Below are 14,505 nucleotides of genomic sequence, written 5' to 3'. Positions count from 1 at the left end.
TAAAGTAATAACTCTATCAAAAGTAATTCTGTATTTACCAAAATAATTAAGAGCTTCAGAAAAACAAGATACAATATCTGTGAAATAAGAACATTTACATAAAAGTATTAATATTACATAAAGTATTAGATAACCAAAGTTGTATCATGTCTAATTATATCAATGTTATTAAGTAACTATATATTTCTTTACAAAATAATAGTTTTATATTTCTTTGCACAAGGGAAAAACGTTAACAAACAATATAATACATATATATAAAAATATATATTATACAATCTCTGTAGACGTACGTATGTCTGTATAGAGAATATATATTATCACATCTTCAAGCGTAATCAATATGTTGTGTAGCAAATGTTATAATTTTAAGAAATTTATTTTTAAGCAGTGCCTTTGACACGCGGATATAATTGAAATACTATATATAAAACAATTTTCAGTATTTAAAATTTCTATCAAAATATCTATTTTCCTCTAAAAAATTTTAGCCAACATATAATTTATTTTATGCAACGTAGTTATGTAATTTTTTATAGATACATTCTTTGTGTACTTTTTAATCAATCAAGTTTATGCTTTTTATTGCACGACGAATCTGTAAAACTTTCATCAATGATTTTTACATTAAGAAACGGTTCTTTTTCCTCTTTAGCCTCAGTAATTAAGGATGAAATTTGTAAAAGTCTGTCTGTGTCAGATTTTAAGGGAGCACGTGTAGTCTTGTACTTTTCGATAGTCGACGCGTCAATATGTAAATCGTGTACGTCCAAGATATTTTCTTCATATATTGGTTTGTCAGGAGAATCAATCTCGCACTTACACGGACGTTTTTTGATATAAATAAAATGTAAATCCATGACATTGGTGCCGGTGTTTCCTGTCTTAATCAAATCCACCCCCTTCTTGAAGCGCGAATAAAAATTGTACGTATCGTTTTCTTTTAGAACGTTTTCAGGTAACATGCGTTCGGCTTCCATCACTTTCAATACTAAATCATCGATACGTTCGGTTACATCACCGGAGTCTCGATCCTTTGATTCAATATTAGACTTCGTGCTAAGTTTACTTGTTTGCTGTGGTTCGCACGAATCTACCAAAGTTTTTCCATCTACCGTTATTTCATGTTCGATCTGCGAGTTCTCTTTGGAAATCATAGATTTAACTTTCGTGTAAAAATCGTGCATCATAGGCGCAATATCGGGATAGCCGAACGCACCAGCTGCATCGGTAGGACCGTCCTGACCGTCAGTACCCGCGCTGAGCATCATTACGTCGTACTTGGCGAATCGCGGATAGTTTTTGATCTTTTCTAGCCAATCTAATGAAAAACGTAAAGCCAATTCCTGATTTCTACCGCCTTTTCCTCGACCCGTTACCACAACCGTAGGCTCTCCACCTCCGATCAAAAGTATCTCATTGAGACTACGGAGTTTAGTGAGATAATGAAAGATTTCATTGATTTTATCAATGGACAGCGAAAGTATCGGTATAGTCCGTATTCTGTCATAAAATTCCTTTCTCTCGAGCTCGTTCAACAAAACTAGACATATCAGGCTTGTCATGTCAGCGTACGCTAAACTAACATCTCGTACATTTCCTGTAACATCGTGTTTTAATATTATTGGAGTCCACTTTTTGCGCAAAGCCTCAAAGCTCGCAGCTTCAAGAGCGGTTCTGTTATTCCCTAGAATTATATTTGTCACGTGTTTGAACTGTTTGGCCCGATTTAACAGCGGTTTGTCGTTAAACGTCTCCTTAGACGTAACGACTCTCTTTAAGTCGCCCTCCAGCAACTGATACAAATTATACTTCTTCAATATAGCGACAACTTGCTCCGGCGCTCTCTGACTGTAAACGGTGGGTCCGCTGGCAATCAGGTCCACGGGATCGCCGACGATGTCGGATAGTATCAGGGTGATAACGGACGCGGGATAGGCCATACGCGCCAAACCGCCACCCTTCACCAGGGACAGCTTCTTTCTCACGGTGTTGAGCTCGGTGATGTCGGCGCCCGCGTTCTGCAGTTTCCTACAGAGCTCCAGCTTGTCCTCCTGATCCAGGACCGGCCTCGGCATGTACAGCAACGCGGAACCGCCGCCCGATACCAGTACTACGAGAGTATCGGTCTCGGTCAGTCCTTCCACCAGGTCCACGATCTCGTGTGTGGTGTCCAGCGATCTCGCGTCGGGTTGATTGTTGACACCACCCTCGCGATACTCTATTCTACTGTCATGCAACCTGGGGAAGCTGGACATGTCCTCAGCGGCTGCCCACACGGCGTCCCGCGACACGCTCGGCACGCTGACGATACCCTTCTTGAGAGCGTCGCCGAGCATCCGCTCGAGCTCCACGGCCATACCCATGACCGCCTTTCCAAATCCGACGAGGTAGACGTCTCCCGTGAGTGGGAAGCTCTTGTCGTCAACGTGGAGAGCGTTATCTCGCAGTTTCACCCGCCTCCTCACAATCTCACCCGGCAACACCGCTTTCACGGCGGCGCGGAAGACATCTCGCAGATCGGCTCTCGTCTCCGACAGAAATTTCACGTCCGTCGCCATCCCGCGACTTAAGTTCGTGCACTTGAAAATTTTAGAGAGGTTAGAGCGCAGAATAACCGAATGACTGGAAAAATCAAAATAAGCGTAAACAAGACGTTAATGACCCCCCCCCCCTTCCTCCCGTCCTCCTGAGACAGATTCGACTTGAATCTGAGGAAAATTGAGACACTTGCCTGTACAACATGAACTTATGAAATATTATAATTCTCGATCGCATTGTAATCGACCGTTAAGACGCGTAGACGACGACGCGTGAAACGTGGAACCTTCCGTGAGAGATAACACTTCGCTTTTTTTTTTTACCGGCACTTCTGCACGCTACGTTCTACGTCACGCGTCACGCAAGATCTTTGAATTAACGGTTTGATTTTTTTCCAAGTTCTCGCGAAACACGATTTTGCATTACACAATTTATATTTGATACTCTGAGCGAATCTCGAAGCCGCCAGATCGCAACTTGGACAACCAAGCATTCGCCCGCAGAAAAAATGCGAAATAAACAGAATTATAAGACATGTAGCGTCAAATTGTTTTTCGTCCTTATGAATTATTTTATATCACAGCGTTTTTACAGACGACAAACGTTATAAGAGAAAATTCTTTGTGAAAAAGCGATATAACCTCAAATTTCACATTTAGCCCGCTAACAAGTCTAGTTACGTGTTCTTCTAGCATGCATCCTTGCGAAATCCTTAACGGACACTAAAATGCAACTCACGACTCTATAAATGCAGTTGTTGATTAATAAATTTTGTTTTCACAGTTCCTTTGTATCTCCCGGAGAAAGAAGTACAGATAATTTCCGCATAACGCGGGGTTAGGCTGTTGAAAAATGCTGTATGGTGCGAAATTGTTATTTGAAATCAATGTTTATTTCTACCAATATCAAGAATATGCTCGCAAGATTGAGAAAAATCCGTTAGAATGAAAATACTAAAACTGTAATACGTAACCGTGAGTTATGTGTAAATGTAATGAAACAAATCTGTAAACTTGACGAATTATAAAATTAAAATCATGGAAAAATATATATTATGGTATTTGGAGAATATTTTATAAACTAACTTAAAAATAGAAAGAGATTAAAAATAAAGTAAAACATTAGATTAGAAAAGATTAACAAAGATGAAATTAATCTATTATATTGATAGAAACAAATTCAAGATTGAGAAAATATAATTCGAAATATATCTGTTAGAAAAACAATTTATGATACGTAACCGTGAGCGTCATGCGCAAAAACAACAATCAAACGTTATGGAACGGATCAAACTCGACGAATTATAAAATTAAATTGATGGAAAAATATATATAATAATTGGAAAATATTTATAAATTAACTTAAAATTAGAAAGATTAAAAGTAAAGTAAGATAAATTTAGATTAGAAAATAAAAATTTATAATGAAATTAATCTATGTTGACAGATACGGACGCAAGGTCGAGAAAATTCGAAATAAATCCGTTAGAAAAAAATTTGTGATACGTTATGCACAAACATAATGAAACTTGCAAACTTTACGAATTCTTAAATTCTTCATGGAAAGATATAAACGATGTTTGTAAAATATTTATAAGTCTAAATCAAAAGCAAAAATGTGTGAAATGATTTAAGATTCTAGTATCTTATAGAATATAAAAATACGAAAGAATTTTTAAAGTTAAATTTTTAACTAATGGATTAATGATTATCGTATTATTTTTTATATTTAAGAACAATCTCACTCCAAGATTGAATTAATTTTTAATTGAAAATGTTTTTATTTTAACAATCATACTTGATGTTGTATTCGAAATGGTTTAAGCTGCGTGTTTACATTTACGATCGTGGCTAGGATGTTGAAAAAAAGCAAAATCCAAAAGAATATCAACGTTCGAAAATTTGTTGGCCCTGAAAAGGGCCGTTTGTCGTCAATAGTCGTAAATTCCAATTTACTTGGAACTCGTGTACTTGGTCACCGCCTTTGTGCCTTCACTGACCGCGTGCTTCGCCAATTCACCGGGCAACAGAAGTCTCACAGCCGTCTGTATCTCCCGAGAGGTGATCGTCGAGCGCTTGTTGTAATGCGCCAGTCTCGATGCCTCTGCAGCGATTCTCTCGAAAACGTCGTTCACAAAGCTGTTCATTATGCTCATGGCTTTGCTGGAGATTCCGGTGTCCGGGTGTACTTGCTTCAGTACTTTATAGATGTAAATGGCGTAGCTCTCCTTCCTCTTGCGCTTCTTCTTCTTGTCGGTCTTACTAATGTTCTTTTGGGCCTTACCGGCCTTCTTCACGGCTTTGCCACTTGCTTTAGGAGGCATTTTTCTTTCGTACAGAGGAAAGGCTAGCTGCGGATGAAACCACGATGTTGCGCTCTCGATGTACACAGAGAAAATGTGTAACGGCGCTCCCAGACCTATGGTATATATGGCTTTCAGCGCCATCTACGACTAGCGTCTACGTACCAATCAGAAGTCCGGAGCGCTCCTATTGGTCGTGGACGCGCTATCTCCACCGAGTACAAAAGCGCGAGCTTGGCCGGCGAGCGTCACAATCCTCTCGCCTCTTGAGAAGAGATATACTCGTATTCATTAGCTGAGCAAGATGTCTGGTCGTGGAAAGGGTGGCAAAGTTAAGGGAAAGGCAAAGTCTCGTTCCAACAGGGCGGGACTTCAGTTCCCTGTGGGTCGTATTCACCGATTGCTAAGGAAAGGAAATTACGCTGAGCGCGTTGGTGCCGGAGCACCGGTCTACTTGGCTGCGGTCATGGAGTACCTCGCTGCTGAGGTATTGGAGTTGGCCGGCAATGCCGCTCGTGACAACAAGAAAACCAGAATTATTCCCCGTCACTTGCAACTCGCCATCCGCAATGACGAGGAATTAAACAAGCTGTTGTCCGGTGTAACCATCGCTCAAGGTGGCGTTCTGCCAAACATCCAGGCTGTACTTTTGCCCAAGAAGACCGAAAAGAAGGCATAATTGTAATCCAGTATCCATCACAAATGGCCCTTTTCAGGGCCACAAAATTTTTATAACTGAGGAACAATCTTGTTTTGCATCAATACCTCTATCCCTAACAAACGTACACTTTTTTTTTACCAATTTGTTTCATAATTAGCAGGAGTAATAAATTACTAATCTTTTATATAAAAACATCAAATATGTGAATATTTTCAACACAAGGATTCTCACGAAATGACGTTGGATCATGAGAAATGTCTTTCCATTAGTCCATCATTAGATGTAGTCGAACTAACAGTTATGATTATTTTGTGCTACATTTTATTATTTCAGCTTCAATTAGATGTTTTTAAGACTGACAAAATTGTTGACCTGTAATTTTTGAATTGAAAAATATATGAATTTATAGAAACTGTTATTAAATATTAAGATTAGTTTTGATAAAAAAAAACATCTTTTCCTGCTTATGTTATTTACTATCGGCCTATTTTCACTCATTTTATACCATCCATAATTATGACATTTACTGAAAGACATTATAGTAAATAAAAGTAATAAAAAATATATTTATGTCTAATAATAAAACAGTTATTCAACTCAAAACATTTTATTATAATTATAAAATTATATTATATAATAAAATTCTACTTGCGTACTTCATTTAGTTTGAAAATCTTTTATTTGCTCTAATTGCCTGCTCGGTCTTCCTCCAGTTCAATGCCAAAAGCGTGAAGGCTGAAGCAGCTGTTACTTCGACTGCTCCAACGCACCAATGCAGTTTAGCTCAGCCGCGCAACATGATTGGTTGTCGCGTACCTATTCCGTTGTAGCAAAAGTATCAGCTGCCGGACTTGCGATTATCGACACCTAGCATTTGTTGAATATGTTAAATATAAAATTCGTATGCTGAGAGCATGTTGCTGCTAGTACACGGGATTAACTTTTTTCTGGTTTAAATGTGACGCCATTTGTTGGACATCTGAATAATTATTTAGTGGAAACATTTAGTTGTAAACGAGTTTTTTTTTAGTCAGTTAAGCTACCATTTTATGCAGCGAAGAAAAGTTTATAGCGTTTTACCTTCACTCTACACGGAGTGAATTTCTCTCTTAAAATTTATCCTTAAAATCTGGTAATTGTGAGATAATGTATGACCTCGAGGAATTTTGCTATACTTTTTAATAAAATTTACTATACTTTTAGTAAATTGTACTAAAAGCATAGTAAATTTCACTATACTTCTAGTAAATTTTACTAAAAAGTATAGTAAAATTTATCAAACTAAAATTTACTATACTTTTTTAGTAAAATTTACTAAAAGTATAGTGAAATTCCTCGAGGTCACACATTATTCCACAATTATTAGATTTTGAGGGTAAATTTTAAGAGAAAATACTTTCCGTATACTGTAATGCAAAGCAACATTGAAAAACTGATATTGCTTGCCTCCCTCTTTTTCATGAAGCATGTTTTCGTTGGTTTTTTAGTAACGTTTGGGCTCGACATATGTCAATAGTGTTTGGAATAAATTTATATTTCATTGAAATAAATATGTAAAATGTATTATAAAGACAAAACTTAAACTAGTAATCGCACAAGTAAAAAGATGGCAATGGCCGCTGCAACTGCTGCGATGCTTTTATTTGCCTACTTGCAAACATTGGACAATGTTAAACTTTGAACGTACTTTTGCTGGATCGTTACTTTGGTAGAGTGGGGGTAAAACGCTAGCTTTTCTTTGTTTTACCGCTTTACGATTATTTTGTGCCGAGTAACAAATTTTTGAATTTTAAATATTTTGCACTGTCAAAAAATTATAGACCAGAAAGCCGTGATCAAATATAATTTTAAACTCGGTAAAACGGCTATGGAAACGTACACTGCTATTCATTAATGGACTTGTATTTTTACCATTGGTTATCTCATCTATGTATATACGACATTTATTATAACCATAGACAAAAGAGTCGTATTGTCATGTGTTACTTAAAAATAATCAATTCACGTAGATGAGACAAAACACGGCAAAAATGTCACTTTGTGCAAACGGAACTCCAGGCATTAACGAATAGAAGTGTGCGAGTCGATAAAAATCGTTTACGGTGATGAGTGCTTGTCACGTTCTAAAGTGTTTGAATGGTACAAACGATTCAAAGAAGGCCGAGAAATGCTTGATGATGCAAGGTCGGGGCGCCCCACCACGAGTGCAACAAATGCGAACGTCAAAAGAATTCGTGATCTCCTGGCCAGTGATCGTCATCTCACGTACCGAATGATTGCAGACAAAATTAATATTAGTAAATTAGCGGTTCACGATATTAGGACATAAAAGAAAAGTTTGCACGAATTTCGTTCCGCACAATTTGACTTCTGAGTAAAAGAAGAGCGTGTGAAACTTTATTAACGACAGATGAGGACGATTCTTTTCTCGCAAAAATAATAATGAGTGACGAGTCATAGGGCCTGTTCGCGTTACTTGCACTTTTCGCACTCGACATCTTCGCTTTCTTTTTTTCCAGTGCTCGAAAAAAACTATGGTTGAGCGCTGGTGAGCCGATATGAAACCAATGAAAGTTCGGATGACGAAATCGAAGACAAAGAAGACGGGCAAGGCTCAGAAAAATATCAGCAAGCCCAAAAAGAAAAAGCGGAAAAGAAAGGAAAGCTGTGTAATTTACATCTATAAGGTTGAAATAAGTACATCTCAATTAACACTAGAATTTCTAACAAAGCCACGAGCATCATGAACACAGTTTCGTTAACAATGTGTTCGAAAGAATTGCCGCCGAGAAATCGAGACTGGTGTACAATAACAAAAGGTCAACGATCATGTCTCGTGAGATACAAAAGTTGTTTTCGGAAACATTATGACACGTAAGGACACTTAGGTGAAGTTTCCGAATGCCAAGTTGCAATAAAGCTTCTGAATTGGTCAAGCACGTAGTCAGTGAAGAAACTAAAATCGTGACCAAATACATTAGTTTTCAAGTGAAGTAACACTTTAACATACTGCATACGATATATGTATATCGGCCCTTTTCAGGGTCAACAAATGCTTAAAACTTGGAAATCTTTCCTTTCTTTTATATTATGTTATACTTTTATTTTATTTTAAATCCATATCTTTCAAACTAAAGCAAATATAGTTGAAAATTTGAAAAAAAACCGGTTAAAAAAAAAGAGTATTGTTTTGGTAAAGTATTTTTATCTGCGTGCTGCCCCGGACATCGATTGTTAAACGTAAGAAATCGGAATATATAATATTCGCAATAATCGAAGTAATATACTCGTGAAGACAAATTTATAAATATCAAAATATTAATGTTTCAATTGAAATGATTAAGCTCAGATGTTCAGAGAATCAAGATCAGATATCAGAGAATTAAATATGACTTTATTTTCATGCAGACAGACGTTAATTATTTAAATGCTTTTTATTTAGAAAATTTTATTTGTGTAAGGAAAGAAATTTACTTTACCAAAACTTTTGACGTTTCGGTATTTAGTATAAATTTTCTATAAAAAATCTTCAACATTATACATACGCTTATGTTATAGGAGAATTGTTTTATTTGAAACTAAATCTCAACACATAATACAATTTGCATTTCTCTTCACTATTTTCAACATTCATATTCATTATAACGGAAAACTCCGTATTTGTATTTATTTTATTTTAAAATTTGTTAATAAATTATCACAAAAAGCATAAAAGATTATTATAATACTAAATTTGAAAATGATTAAGTTTAGAAATTTATTATTAAACGTCTATAAAATTTTATTACTGATTTTAATTGCTGTAACGAAAGAAATTTCAACGTTTGAAGTTTTGGTGGCCCTGAAAAGGGCCGATTGTGTTTTGTGTGTGTGTGTGCAATAAAAACGGTTTACATTTAACCGCCGAAGCCGTAAAGAGTTCTTCCTTGGCGTTTCAGGGCGTAGACAACGTCCATAGCAGTCACAGTCTTTCTTTTCGCATGCTCGGTGTAGGTAACCGCGTCACGAATAACGTTTTCTAGAAATACTTTCAGTACACCACGTGTCTCCTCATAAATTAATCCGGAGATACGCTTGACTCCGCCACGACGTGCTAGACGACGGATGGCTGGCTTGGTGATACCCTGGATGTTATCGCGAAGTACTTTACGATGTCTCTTCGCTCCTCCTTTTCCCAATCCTTTTCCTCCCTTACCACGGCCAGTCATGATGATCTACTTTGAATCGTCACACGAATACTCTGATGTCTCCAAGAAGAGTCAAACGATTTTGGCCTCTCCAGCTTCAGTTGGCCAGTTTTATTCCCTTCCCGATACTCCCCTCCATGACGGCATCCGTCAATAGGACTCCGTTTATCCCCACTCTACTCCCATTCTACTCTTACTATACCCCCACTCTCAAAGCACCGACCAATCAAATGCGACTATGTTCAATATAAATATGAGCGAAGAAGGAAAATCCTTACATTCTGACAAGGAGTTTCGCTGGTATCAGATCGTATCCTGTTAGACATACTGCTAATTCGAGAGTTACGATGGCACGTACCAAACAGACTGCTCGTAAATCGACTGGAGGAAAGGCGCCTCGTAAACAGCTGGCTACTAAAGCCGCAAGGAAGAGTGCTCCAGCCACCGGTGGCGTAAAAAAACCCCACCGTTACAGGCCTGGCACTGTGGCTCTTCGTGAAATCCGTCGTTATCAAAAAAGTACGGAATTGTTGATCCGTAAATTACCATTCCAGCGGCTCGTCCGTGAGATTGCTCAAGATTTCAAGACTGATCTTCGCTTCCAAAGTTCTGCTGTAATGGCTCTTCAAGAAGCTAGCGAGGCCTATCTTGTCGGTCTTTTCGAAGATACAAACTTGTGCGCTATTCACGCTAAGCGAGTCACAATTATGCCGAAAGATATTCAACTGGCACGTCGTATTCGTGGCGAACGAGCTTAAGCGCATCAAATTACAATTATAGAATTAACAAACGGCCCTTTTTAGGGCCAACAAATTATCTAACAGGATATCTCCCGTTTGCATGCATGTTAATTTTATTTCAAATTACAGGATTATATTTTAATACTACATTCTTAAATGTGTTTATCGGATAAAGTTCAATATTTGAAATATTATATTCAAAGTATAAATTGAAACTTGAACTTGCAAATTGTATTATTTCTTAATTGATATTACAATGAATAGAAAATAGAAGTTAAATCTAAGATTTAATTAATGTACAATTTAAAAGAAGTTATTTTAATTCCAATAATTTGATAAACAACATTTGGATTAATAGAAACAAAAATATTTTCGAAATGGTTTTTAAACTGTTAAATAATTTATTAAAATTATAGTTTAAAAACTTGTTAATTTTTTTATGTAGTAATTTTATATACTTTGACCACTATACTAGTAAAATCGAAGATTTATCGCTTACAATATTTACAGTCAGTGTACATGATATTTAACGTTGCTCTTGTTATTTGTATAATGATTTATTATAGTTTTACATTGTGTTTTATCAATCTGAAAGTATGTTATTTTCAAATAGATTTTTAACTAAAAAAAAGATCATGAATCAACAACTAATAATAAACAAGAAGTGTTTAAATTTCTGTAGAGATTTAAATCACATTTAATAGGGAAAAGGCACCGAATTTGGAACACCACTTCGTTTTTGAACAATATTTCTTAAATAATAATTAAAAAACAATATTGAAAACATGAATACAAATTAAAAAGTATCTTCTATTAAATGGTATAGTAATTTTTGTAATACTGTTTCATATTTTTTAAATAATTAATGTTTTTGTGACACATGTCATAAAAGGTATTTGACGAAATGGGCGCCTAATTTGGAATTTGTATACGATCGAAATATTAATATTACATTTTATTGAATTATACATCTTATTATGTATTATGTAGTCTTCCGTTAGGCTTGCTTAAGAAACAAAATCGTGCACAACTTTCGCTTTTGACAAATTCGTTTTTAGATTTTATATAGAAAAGGATATCAATTTATGAAATATGCGTTTTTATTTCTTTAATTAACTAAGCAGATAATATTTTTATCGATATTTGTATGGTGCAATGTTTAGTTTTCAAGAAATAAGGGAGTTCCAATTTAAGAAACTGTTCCGAAATTCGGTGCCTTTCTTCTACATATTATGCTATCAATACAAGTATTGGGTTAAGAAAAACAAACTTCTCATATTAAAAATGTGTACTGAAAAGAAAAAATGTTACGAATGTTAGTGAAAAATTTTATATGCAAGACATGTACTATTTCTGTCATTTCAATAATTAAAACATTATGCTTCGACAATTTTGGAAAAGAAAAAATTGTTTTAGAATCAAGTCAGGAATACATCTCAAGAATAGATAAATTATCTGGTATAAATTTAGCCATCTTTAAAATCTTTCTTGCAAATTTACTATAAAATAGAGAAAAAAGTTTGATAAAAATTTACTTAACTTTAAAGATTTGTCGTTCAAGTTTTGTTTTTCTTAAATTGACGAGTCTGTTCTGAGAAAAACAAAGATATTTGACAAGTGTGAAAAATATTTATGTAAATAAATTATAAATAAGGACATTTAAAGTATTTTTCTTTTAACTTATAATTTTTTGTAAGGAATTCAAGAGTTACATTTTCTATTATAAACTTCAACATGTTTCGAAAAAAAATATATATATAAATTTCAATGTTTATATATATATATATATATATATATATATATATATATATACATTGAAATATTTTAGTTTTTGAAATTAATCTGGCTCAAAGATAATTTATTGGCATTGTTGAAATTTAAATAAAATCAAAGGAAGTATCAAGTAGCATAAAAGCACAAAAACTACTTTGAAAATTATCTTTGCACAAATATTCAAATTTTCTGAAATGATATAAAGTCATACATAAACTGATAAACATAATTTCTATACAAAACTACGTTCAATTTTGAACGTAGTTCACACAACTCGGATCTGAATCACGTTAGTGATTCGACCGAACATAAGAAACAAACATAAGAAAGTTAGAATAAGAAAAAATATAATTTGTCTTATTTTAACTTGTTGCAACAGTGCAGTAGTACAGCAACAAAGAACAGACATATGGATAAAAAAATTCAAATATTCAAGTTCCAATTCTGTCTTGTTTTAATAAGAAATGTTATAATATACATTCTACTAATGTAATTTACACATTTACTAGTAATTTAAGCATTAGAATATTTATATTTAAATAACATCTCTAATCGTTATTAACATTTTACTTTAAATAACGGCAATGAGAATTGAAAGTTTCAAGATTTATATTCAAACAAACGTACGACTAACCGTCGAACGGTGTCCAGCCAATGGCAGCTTCGCTCGCACACTATTGGCTAAACGACTACTGACGCAAACGTGATAAATATGGCTGCACACGGCGCTCGCAACGGAAATCGTTCTCGACCGTTGTACTGTGCGTTTCGTGCGTAGTTGCGTACTCGATCAGATCAAGATGTCTGGACGTGGCAAAGGAGGCAAGATTAAGGGTAAGGCGAAGAGTCGCTCCAACCGAGCTGGGTTGCAATTTCCCGTGGGTCGTATCCATCGGTTGCTAAGAAAGGGCAACTACGCCGAGCGCGTTGGAGCTGGTGCACCGGTTTATCTGGCCGCCGTGATGGAGTACCTTGCCGCCGAAGTATTGGAGTTGGCCGGCAACGCGGCTCGTGATAACAAGAAAACCAGAATCATTCCGAGACACCTGCAGCTCGCCATCCGTAATGACGAGGAACTGAATAAGTTGCTTTCTGGCGTAACTATCGCTCAAGGTGGTGTATTGCCCAACATTCAGGCAGTGCTATTACCGAAAAAGACAGAGAAGAAAGCGTAATCATATAAATCGAGAGAGACAACAACCTTTGGTTTGCAGTAAACAAATGGCCCTTTTCAGGGCCCCAAAATATTCATATGATGGCACAATCTCGTTCGCAAGGTCTATCTACAGTGCTCCTTACTTTTCATCGTATATTGATATAAAATAGATCAAATAAATATTGAAAACATTTGAAAGGATACTTGATAGTCCGGGAGAATTTTGTTTACGAGTTCTGAAATAGTTTGCAAGTTATATGCTAACTCAGAAGTTATTTCAGGGATGTGCGAAGGAGCATAGAGTATCGGTAATTTATATCGATATGAGTTGAAATGCTTAATATCGATTTACCAATATGTTGATTAAGGGCCACTTGCACCAAACTCTGATTAACTTAATCGTTGATTAGTCCATTGGAATTGACCAATCGCATTTGTTAATTTTGCTTAACGACAAATACGAAATTGGTCAATTCCAATGGATTAATTCAACGATTAAGTTAATCAGAGTACAAGTGGCCCTAAAAATGTATCGCTATTAGAGAATATTGTTAGGTTGATGTCCCATTGCAAGAAAATCAGAGCGAAATAGAATGCACTTAACTATCGCAATTAATCAGACATAAGAGAAGTGCAGGAATAGACATAAAATGATCGTAATTGATCCGCGAGTTTCTTTTGGCTTTGGATTTTGGCGTAATAAAATAGAAGTTTTTTTGACATATTTTAAATGTGAGATTTATTCTATAGCAATTTTATAATTCGCGTTAATTAAACTTGCATTAAAAATGTACGTGCGTGCGTGTAAACAAAATATAATTGCATGAGAGAGACAGAGAGAGGGGGGAAGAGAAAGAGAGATTAAGAACAAAAACAATGTATTTTTAAATATTATACATAAACATATCATCGAAAAACCGATCAACAAAGATATCTTACTATAAAACACAGTAACATAAAATACAATTAAAAAAATTTATTTAACAAAGAAAATTAATTATATAAAATAATAATGAAAATACGAAAACTGTAAGTCTTGATAGATTAGGTAAAGAAGTTTTAAGACATAAAAGAAAATAGATGCATTCAGAAGTGCGACTGCTCATTGAATGGCTAATTAGCAATTTAATTTTGGTTTGCATCGA

At 35.3% G+C, this 14,505-nt stretch overlaps 6 protein-coding genes and 1 long non-coding RNA gene across 7 annotated transcripts; 4 read left to right on the top strand and 3 right to left on the bottom strand.

Annotated features, from left to right (window-relative positions):
- Positions 1–3: 3 nt before the first annotated feature.
- Positions 4–3,160, bottom strand: LOC105828848 (glycerate kinase-like). The gene is made up of 2 exons (XM_012667391.3): positions 2,735–3,160; positions 4–2,625 (listed from the first exon to the last, which is right to left on the bottom strand). Exons 1-2 carry the CDS (start codon positions 2,776–2,778, stop codon positions 564–566), a joined length of 2,106 nt encoding a protein of 701 aa, XP_012522845.1. The 5' UTR covers positions 2,779–3,160; the 3' UTR covers positions 4–563.
- On the top strand, positions 2,462–3,589 carry LOC114253913. Its single transcript, XR_003625332.2, has 2 exons — positions 2,462–2,600; positions 3,325–3,589. It is a non-coding gene; the product is annotated as an uncharacterized LOC114253913 (long non-coding RNA).
- Positions 3,590–4,288: 699 nt separating this feature from the next.
- On the bottom strand, positions 4,289–4,976 carry LOC105828842 (histone H2B). The gene has a single exon (XM_012667378.3). The coding sequence runs from the start codon at positions 4,862–4,864 to the stop codon at positions 4,493–4,495; it is 372 nt and encodes a 123-aa protein (XP_012522832.1). The 5' UTR covers positions 4,865–4,976; the 3' UTR covers positions 4,289–4,492.
- An 89-nt stretch (positions 4,977–5,065) lies between these two features.
- LOC105828841 (histone H2A) lies at positions 5,066–6,066 on the top strand. Its single transcript, XM_012667377.3, has one exon. The coding sequence runs from the start codon at positions 5,148–5,150 to the stop codon at positions 5,520–5,522; it is 375 nt and encodes a 124-aa protein (XP_012522831.1). The 5' UTR covers positions 5,066–5,147; the 3' UTR covers positions 5,523–6,066.
- A 3,278-nt stretch (positions 6,067–9,344) lies between these two features.
- On the bottom strand, positions 9,345–9,823 carry LOC105835379 (histone H4). The gene has a single exon (XM_012678591.3). The coding sequence runs from the start codon at positions 9,710–9,712 to the stop codon at positions 9,401–9,403; it is 312 nt and encodes a 103-aa protein (XP_012534045.1). The 5' UTR covers positions 9,713–9,823; the 3' UTR covers positions 9,345–9,400.
- Positions 9,824–9,941: 118 nt separating this feature from the next.
- Positions 9,942–11,095, top strand: LOC105835378 (histone H3). The gene has a single exon (XM_012678590.3). It carries the CDS (start codon positions 10,039–10,041, stop codon positions 10,447–10,449), a length of 411 nt encoding a protein of 136 aa, XP_012534044.1. The 5' UTR covers positions 9,942–10,038; the 3' UTR covers positions 10,450–11,095.
- Positions 11,096–12,767: 1,672 nt separating this feature from the next.
- Positions 12,768–13,440, top strand: LOC105829146 (histone H2A). The gene has a single exon (XM_012667808.3). The coding sequence runs from the start codon at positions 13,005–13,007 to the stop codon at positions 13,377–13,379; it is 375 nt and encodes a 124-aa protein (XP_012523262.1). The 5' UTR covers positions 12,768–13,004; the 3' UTR covers positions 13,380–13,440.
- Positions 13,441–14,505: the final 1,065 nt, after the last annotated feature.

The sequence above is a fragment of the Monomorium pharaonis genome, chromosome 4 (genome assembly GCF_013373865.1).
Source record: "Monomorium pharaonis isolate MP-MQ-018 chromosome 4, ASM1337386v2, whole genome shotgun sequence".
In the NCBI taxonomy this organism is placed as follows: domain Eukaryota; kingdom Metazoa; phylum Arthropoda; class Insecta; order Hymenoptera; family Formicidae; genus Monomorium; species Monomorium pharaonis.
Note: the sequence above shows the minus strand (reverse complement) of the source record. Positions and strands in the feature narration are given on the sequence as shown.

What these genes read in the sequence shown, in the direction of transcription:
- LOC105828848 (XM_012667391.3), bottom strand. Translation starts at nt 2,778, where the DNA reads ATGCGATCGAGAATTATAATATTTCATAAGTTCATGTTGTACAG. An exon ending in CATAAGTTCATGTTGTACAG is followed by an intron (nt 2,626 to 2,734) that starts GCAAGTGTCTCA and finishes TGATTTTTCCAG; the next exon opens with TCATTCGGTTATTCTGCGCT.
- LOC105829146 (XM_012667808.3), top strand. Translation starts at nt 13,005, where the DNA reads ATGTCTGGACGTGGCAAAGGAGGCAAGATTAAGGGTAAGGCGAAGAGT.
- LOC105835378 (XM_012678590.3), top strand. Translation starts at nt 10,039, where the DNA reads ATGGCACGTACCAAACAGACTGCTCGTAAATCGACTGGAGGAAAGGCG.
- LOC105828842 (XM_012667378.3), bottom strand. Translation starts at nt 4,864, where the DNA reads ATGCCTCCTAAAGCAAGTGGCAAAGCCGTGAAGAAGGCCGGTAAGGCC.
- LOC105835379 (XM_012678591.3), bottom strand. Translation starts at nt 9,712, where the DNA reads ATGACTGGCCGTGGTAAGGGAGGAAAAGGATTGGGAAAAGGAGGAGCG.
- LOC105828841 (XM_012667377.3), top strand. Translation starts at nt 5,148, where the DNA reads ATGTCTGGTCGTGGAAAGGGTGGCAAAGTTAAGGGAAAGGCAAAGTCT.